General features: G+C 38.9%; 1 protein-coding gene across 1 annotated transcript; it reads left to right on the forward strand.

The window, feature by feature from the left end:
- Window positions 1–7,406: 7,406 nt before the first annotated feature.
- LOC107766634 (uncharacterized) lies at window positions 7,407–7,844 on the forward strand. The gene has a single exon (XM_016585444.1). It carries the CDS (start codon window positions 7,407–7,409, stop codon window positions 7,842–7,844), a length of 438 nt encoding a protein of 145 aa, XP_016440930.1.
- The last annotated feature ends 851 nt before the right edge of the window (window positions 7,845–8,695 follow it).

The raw sequence follows: 8,695 nt of genomic DNA on the forward strand, positions 1-8,695 counted from the left end.
CCACCTTGATCCCATCACTAGATACCACGTGGCCCAAAAATGCCATCGAGTCCAGCCAAAACTCACACTTGGAGAACTTATCGTACAAGTTCTTCTCCCTCAAAATCTGAATCGCAGTCCTCAAATGCTGCTCATGCTCCTTATCATTATAGGAATACACCAAGATATCATCAATGAACACAATGACAAAAGAATCCAAGTAAGACTGGAACACATTGTTCATCAATTATATGAAGGTTGACGGGGCATTAGTCAAACTAAAAGATATCACCATGAGCTCATAATGCCCATAACGAATCCTGAAAGATGTCTTAGGAATATCCGAAGCCCTGATCTTCAATTAGTGATACCCTAATCTTAAGTCAATCTTCGAAAACATCCTAGCACCCTGAAGCTGATCAAATAAGTCATCAATGCGGGGCAATGTATACTTGCTTTTGATGGTAACCTTGTTCAATTGCTTGTAGTCAATACACATCCTTATGGACCCATCCTTCTTCTTAACAAACAACATCGCCGCACCCCAGGTGATACACTATGCCTGATGAACCCCTCATCCAGCAACTCTTGCAACTATTCTTTAAATTTCTCCAACTCTGTTAGAGTCATGCGATACGGTGGAATAGATATAGGCTGAGTGCCCGGCACCAAGTTAATGCCAAAATCAATATCACTATCAGGTGGCATGTACAGTAGGTCTGCTGGAAACACATCTGGAAACTCTCTCACTACCGAAACTGAATAAACAGTAAGAGTATTAGCACGAACATCTCTAGCAAAGGCTAAGTGCACCAAACATTCATTCTCAACCATCTGCCGAGCCTTCAGAAAGGACACCACCCTACTAGAAATATGCCCAAGAGAACCTTTCCATTCCAACTTTGGCAACCCCGATATAGCCGACGACACGATCTTAGCGTAACAATCAAGAATAGCATGATACGTAGACAACTAATCCATACCCAAAATCACATCAAAATCCACCGTACAAAGTAACAGGAGATCGACACTAGTCTTATAGCCCTCGATGGTAACCAAACAAGACCGATACACACAATCCACCATAATAGAATCACCAACAGGTGTAGATACATGAACATGAATATCATGAGAACTACGAGGCAAATCCAAATGCGACGCAAAGTACGATTACACAAAGGAATATGTAGAACCACTATCAAATAGAACTAATGCATCTCTGTGACAGACCAAAACAATACCTGTAATAAGTGCATCAAAAGCCTCTGCCTCGGGTCTACCTAGAAATGTATAACATCGGGCTTGACCTCCTCCCCTAACTGCCTGAGCTCTCCCTCTAGCTGGTGAGGATGGTGGTGTAACAACTAGAACCGGAGTCATTACGAACAACCCTGCGGTTCTGCTCCTCTACCATTCTAGAACAATCCCTCTTGATATGCCCTACCTCTCCACACTCAAGAAAACCTTGGACTGAGAATGGTTGTTGAATATGAGGCTGCCTCTAATAACCTGAGTACCCACTGGAAGAACCCTGGGCTGAAGGAGTGCGGTAGAAACTCTATGCCGGTAATACACTAAATGATGACTGAATTCGAGCACCACGAGTGGGATGATTAGCTGAAGGTACTAGGCTTCTAGGATGGCCTCTCCCAAAATGATCCCTACCTCCAGACGAGGTACCACTGACACTGCCAGAATATCGGGGCATCCTACCCCTCATCACCTTGGCCTCCTTGTTCTGACCCCCAATACACTCAGTCCTGTGCGCTATGTCCCCAGCCTAAAGAAATATAGTACCGGTCTCCGCCTCCCTCGCCATAGCGATCTTGATACCAAAATTCAATCCCTCAATGAACCTCCTCACCTTCTCGACCTCAGTGGGAATCAGAAAAGCTACATGACGAGATAACTCAGTGAATCTTATCTCATACTTCGTCATAGACATACGACCATGCTGAAGGTGCTCAAACTAGCCAAGCATCTCCTCCCTCTTCATCACGGGAATGAACTTCTTTAAGAAGATATGTGAAAACTGACTGCATGTGAGTGAAAGTGACCATGATGGCTTGCTACACTCATATGACTTCCACCATCTCTTGGCTGGCCCCTTGAGCTCGAATGTAGTAAAATTGACCCCATCCGACTCTACCAAACCACGATTCCGCAGAATCTCCTCACAACCATCTAAGAAACCCTGTGCATCCGCCAAAGGATCACCATCAAAATGTGGAGGACCCATCTTCCTGAACCGATCAAACCTCTTCTACTCCTCCTCGGACATAGCGACCTCTACTATTGGCCTAACAATAACCACGGGAAGGTGTACCATAATCGGTACTACTCCGGTATCTGATAAACAACAACAACCTACTCAGGAGTGTGAGCAGCGGGAGTTTGTGCCTATTCCCCGACCTAAAAAGTAGCCGGTGCCACAGGAAGTACCCCAGTCTATTCCAAACCCTCCACAAGATCAACAAATCTAAATAGATCATCATGACGTACTGGGTAGCAATAAACCCCTCCAAAACCTGAGCTGATCTAAGTGGCTCACCCTGATCAAAAAGATACTCCTCCACAGATATACTAGTGGCTCCCTAACGGCTGCCCTAGCAGGGGCTCTATCTGCAGCGCGGGATCTACCCCTGCCTCTACCTCGACCATGGCCTCTCACGGCCCTATCCTGAGGTGCTGGTTCCCGCCCAACTTATCCCGATGAGCGTGTTCTCACCATTTGCTAGAAAATAGAAAGATAAGGATTCAAACTTTGGATCAAGAAAGCCGCACGATAAAGAATGATAGAACGGGAGTTTCCTAATATCATGTAGCCTCTCGGAGATTACAAATATCTCCGTACCGATTCACAAGACTCAACTAGACCTGCTCGTGACTCGTGAGACCTACACAACCTAGGGCTATGATACGAACTTGTCATGATCCAAAATCCCACCTCAAGGACGTGATAGCGCCTAGTCAAAATTTCTATGCAAGCTAACTCACAACGCACAAAATAAAGTTCATTTCCTTTAATTAACACTGACTTATTACAAATAAATACAAAAATAGTCCAAAACAGTCACAATATCTGATATCACCATAACACACATAAATACGGCCAATACAGTACAACCCCCAAGACTAGGTGGCAAAAGTACAGAAGCAACCTACAGAAATAGAACAAGTTTGTATACATAACAAGCTGTCTGAGATACAAATAGACAGGAAATAATAAACGAACATGGACTCAGGAACTGCGAAGTGAATCCAGGAAGTACAACTCACCCTATGTCTCCGTGCAGTCACCAAATCTCAATCAGGAAGCTATACTAGGACCCACCTGAGGGTCTGCACAAAAGGATGCGCAGAAGCGTAATATGAGTACACCAATGATTGGTACCTAATAAGTATCGAGTCTAACCTTGAAAATGTATTGGCGAGGTTAGATGCATTTGAATATTTACAACAACAAATATAAATAATAGAACTCAGAAATGCAACAGTAGATAACCTTATGAATAACAAGAATCAAAGCTATCAACAGTTGAAAGATGTTAAGCATGCTTGTCCAGTACAAGAAATAATCATAACACTGCCAAGATCTAATATTAAAAGATAGCATGCTCAAATAACAAAGTCGGGGCTCCCAACTAGCATATAAGATATCATGCGGCAATTAGTAGTTAAGTGAATACTCCTAATTGATTCAAGTATATGAATGCATGCTCAAACCAGTACAAGATCCATGTATCCTGATATATAATCCATGTATCACCAAAACCAGATACAAAATCTATGTATCGACCTGGTACAAAATCCATGTACCGACCGTGCTCACAGGGTCCAAAGTAACATGAGTAATCACCTGAATCCAGAGAGACATATCCAAATCTAAGCGCAAAGAGGAGCATAATAGCATCACTCATAAATCGATATTCGATCATCATGTCATGTGTTCCATAACTGTATCTCATCCGCACGCTTTACATTTTGGTTACAAAATTCTCAGTCCAAATCAAGTATCTTTATTAAATATATATATGCTCAAGAATTACAGAAAAAGGTGCACAAGGGCTTAATAAAAATCATACGAATATGTGCTCATAGAATCTCTATGTGACTACGGACAATTTAAGCAACTCAACACATGAAGGATAAGTTCCCATGCCCTCATAAATAATCATAAATCTTGGCATGATTTTAACGTGAATAAGAGAACAAACGTAGTCACATAAGTCAAATAAATCATGGATCAAATGAGCACAAAGCCAAAACAAGGCATACAATATTCCGATTCCACCTCGGTCATAATATAAACTTGGTAAGTGAATATATGCTTGCCACCATATATATACACCACCCCCAATATCTTAAACACATAATAGTCAAGTCAAATCCTAGTTTCCATCTTAACAAGGTTAGCCAAGACACTTACCTCCACCGGTAGCCTAAAAATCATCAAAGATGATAAATCTTCAAAATTCCAACTCCAAACGGCTCGAATATAATCAAATACAACCCAATAACATCAAAGAATCTATAGAAATCGAACTCAAATAATAAATATTGAATCTTTAATCAAATACACAAATTCAATCAAAAGGTCAACCAGGCCCGCATCCCGAAATCTGATAAAGCTCACCAATCCCGAACACTCATTCCAATATGAGTCCAAATATACAAGTGTCATCCAAAACCGACTCCAAATCGGGGTTTATATCTCAATTATTCTCTTTCTAAAAGTGTTGCCAACCCCTCCCCCCTCCCTCAAATAAATCCAAGTTAGGTGTAGAAATTCATGAAAAAATATGATATAAAGTCAAATCCAAGTATAAATTATTTAGCTCTAAAGATGTAGTGAATTGTCTCTTCAAAATCCCCCACTCTCGAAGTCTAGGGCTCAAAATTTGATAAAGTGGGTAAAAGTTCCAAAATTCCAACTTAAGTATTTTGCCCTTGTGTAGTCATCGTGATCACGGACCCTCCTTCGTGATCTCGAAGGCCAAACACTGCCCAACTTAAACTACCTCTTAGAGAACACGAAGCCTCACTCGCGAACGCGATCTTGGCTCAGCTAAGCCTATGCAAACGTGGGGCCCCTTCCGCGAACACGAAGGCTAATCTATTGACTGACGCCTCCCCATCGCGAACGCAACCTCCGAACGCGAACGTGTAGCTTTTGCCTCCATCCCTCTATGAATGCGACACCTTCCTCGTGAATGCGCTGAAGGAAAACAACCTGTTAGCTCCATATTCTCCGCCATCGCGAGACAAGTTATGCGATCGCGAAGTAGTGCTAAACATAAAAAAACTAGCAACTCCAAACAAAGAGAAAATGGCCCAAAACCAATCCGGATCACATTTGAGCCCCCGGGACCCCGTCCAATCATGCCAGCAAGTTCTAATACCTAATTAGAACTTATTCAAATGCTCAAAACATAACGAATAGCATCAAAACCAAGAATCGACGATCAAAACACACGTTAAGCTTCTCTTAAGTTCATTAAATTTCAAATTTCAAACCAAGCATTCGATTCAAGCCTAACCAATACGTATTATATCCAAACTTTGCACACAAGTCCCAAATGATAACATGAATCTATTCCGTCTTCCAGAACAACAATCTATATCTGATAACTTCGAAGTCAGCCCTCGGTGCCAACTTCCGGCAAATAACACCAAAACATCCTAGTAACTTCCAAATCCAAATCCGAATATACGTTCAAGTCCAAAATTACCATACGAACCTATTGGAACTACCAAAATACCAATTCAAGGTCGTTTACTCAAAAGTCAAATATTGATCAACTCCTACAACTTAAGCTTCCAAAATGAGACGAAGTATCTCAATTCATTCTCAAACCTTCCCGAGGCCAAACAAACCGCTCCCGCAAGTCACAAAACCACAAACATACATACGTGAAGCGTCAAATAGGGGAATAAGGTTCAAATACACAAAATAATTAACCGAGTCATTATATTTTCAATCTCTAACATATTTGGAGGATATAGCTAGAGGAAAAAACATAACTAACTTATTAGAGATGAGTAAAACATTTGAGGAATGGGAAAGATGACAGAGAGAAAAGATACGTGGAAAGAGAGATTGGGGGTAGGGTTTGCAAGTCAAATTATGTTCTTTTTAGGAAGAATTAAGGAATACTTTGTGGGAAAAGAAGAAAAAGAGAAGTCACATGAGAAATAAAACATCCGTTAGAATTGGATGGATGTTCTAGTGGAGGGACGTTTTTGGTTAACTTTAGGAAACAAAAAGGATAGTTTCAGCTAAGTGAAATATTATAGGAATATAGTGAAAGTTAGACTAAAATAATAGGAATGATTTTGGTTAAATTTTTTGCATAAGTTCATGTGGAACTTTAATTCAAGTTATTATCTAATATGAAGTACTTTATTTAGAAGCATCACATTTGTTTATCTATAATCTATTAGATATTGCTTAAGCCTTTTAATTAATTTGCACTTCTTTTCCCTGCTCAACTATATAATCACGCAATTAAATTCTACATTCGGATGCATCCAGATGTTATCTTCTGATGAAAGCAAGAGCCTAAGCAAATTAAAAATAAAAAGTATATTCTAAATGAATTTAGTTTTTGTTACAAATAGAATTGTATTTAAGGTGAATGTCTATATTATAGAGAGATTTTAGGGTTTGTTACTTGGTGGCTAAGTCATTTTCCCCCTGTAAATAGAGGGGTTCTATTTCATTGTAATTCATCCCAAATCAATAAGATTTCTCTCTCTACTTTTCTCTGCAATACTCTTTTTCTTCTTTTATTGTTTTATAACACGTTATCAGCACGAGACTGTACTGTCTCAAGAAGCTCTTTGAGAAGATTAAGTATAATTTTTCTCCTCTTTTAACTATAACTGATATTATGAAACGAAAGTTCGTTACCCTTGAAATTTCGGGTAAGAACTATATGACATGGGTGTTGGATGCTGAAATCCATTTAGATGCAATGGGTCTTGGAGATACCATTAAAGATAAAAATAAAGTATCTACCCAAGACTGTGCCAAGACCTTGATTTTCTTGTGCCATCACCTTGATGAAGGGTTGAAAATAGAATATCTCACAGTCAAAGATCCATTTATTTTGTGGAATGGCTTAAAGGAAAAATATGACAACTTAAAGTTAGTCACACTTCCACAAGCACGATATGATTGAACTTATCTGAGGCTCCAAGACTTTAAGTCTGTTTTTGAATACAATTTTGCGGTGTTCAGAATTACTTCCAAATTGAAACTCTGTAGAGATAGTATCAATGACTATGGTATGCTTGAAAAAACGTTCACAACGTTTCATGCCTCCAATATGGTCTTGCAACAGCAGTGCTGAGAGAAAGGTTTCAAGAAGTACTTTGAGTTGATTTCTCTTTTCCTTGTGGCTGAACGAAATAATGACTTGCTCATGAGAAATCACGAAAAACGACCCACTGGGGTTACGCCATTGCCTGAAGTGGATGAGGGGTATTCACATTATGCTAAACGTGAAAAAGGTCGTGGCCCTGTTCGTGGCCGTGGCCATGGCCAAGGAAGAATTTTTACTGGGGTTAATCACCCCTCAAAGAAAAATAACTACCTAAAGTGGAAAGGGAAAGATGAGAAGCCAAAAGTTAAGGGTTCAGAAACTGAATGCTATCATTGCGGTGGAAAAGGGCATTTGACAAATATTTGTCGGACACCAAGACATTTGGTTGAGCTTTATCAAGTATCTCTAAAGAATAAAGGCCCTGAATTTAATTTTATCTTTGACACCACCTACTTGGATGTGGCAGATTTCTTTGAGCACCCTGATGAAAAAATAGACCTCTTAATCGGTGATGGATCCGTGGTTAAAGATGATTGAGTAGTTTGATTTTTATTTTATCTATTCGTAATAACTAGTGAATAAATATCATGTAATCATAGTTCTTTACCTGAGTAATAGTCATTAGTATAAATTAGTATTATTTATTTTATGAAATAGGATTAGTTGGTTTTGATTAAATAAATTCTTTTCATAACATCTTTTTAATTGAAAGGTCAATTAATCTCGGGCACTGCCGACACTTTCCTTTCAAATCTAAATAACTTGCTTTCTCATATTTGGACGTTTCTTATACCATTCCAACTTTAATAACCTCTATAAATTTTAAGAAATCAAATACATTTAATAATCCAAATTCCCATTATTGATGTGATATTTTCGTTTATCATACTTACTTTCAATTTTTTTTGTTACATTGATATTTTTATTTAAATAACAACAACAGCAGTTTAGGATGGAGGAATACAAGGTGAAACAAGTCATTCATTCATTCAAAGTTAAAAGATCACTTAGACTAAGACACCAATTAATCAAACATTACCCATCGTTTGCGAAACTCTCGAGTACATGGAGACCTCAAATCTTCATGTGCATGGATAAAATATTAAGAATAAATTCTGGATTTAAGGCACAAGTAGTGAAAATCCGTCCCATTAAATTTGCTTCATTCTCACTCCCTTAAAAGAATGTGGTAGCAGCATGTGATAAGTCTGAAAAAAGATAAAATTATTACCGTGAAGGTATTAATAGATGTGGACGTGGCAATAGACGAAATTATAATCGTCATTATTGCGATAATGAGAATAATAAAGATTCTCAAAATAATCCTTTAATCTGTGAAAGTAATGTTTGTCATCGATTTGACATGATATTTTGTAAAACACATTTAG

The sequence above is a fragment of the Nicotiana tabacum genome, chromosome 15 (genome assembly GCF_000715075.1).
Source record: "Nicotiana tabacum cultivar K326 chromosome 15, ASM71507v2, whole genome shotgun sequence".
NCBI classification, from domain to species: Eukaryota; Viridiplantae; Streptophyta; class Magnoliopsida; order Solanales; family Solanaceae; genus Nicotiana; species Nicotiana tabacum.

What these genes read in the sequence shown, in the direction of transcription:
- LOC107766634 (XM_016585444.1), top strand. Translation starts at nt 7,407, where the DNA reads ATGAGAAATCACGAAAAACGACCCACTGGGGTTACGCCATTGCCTGAA.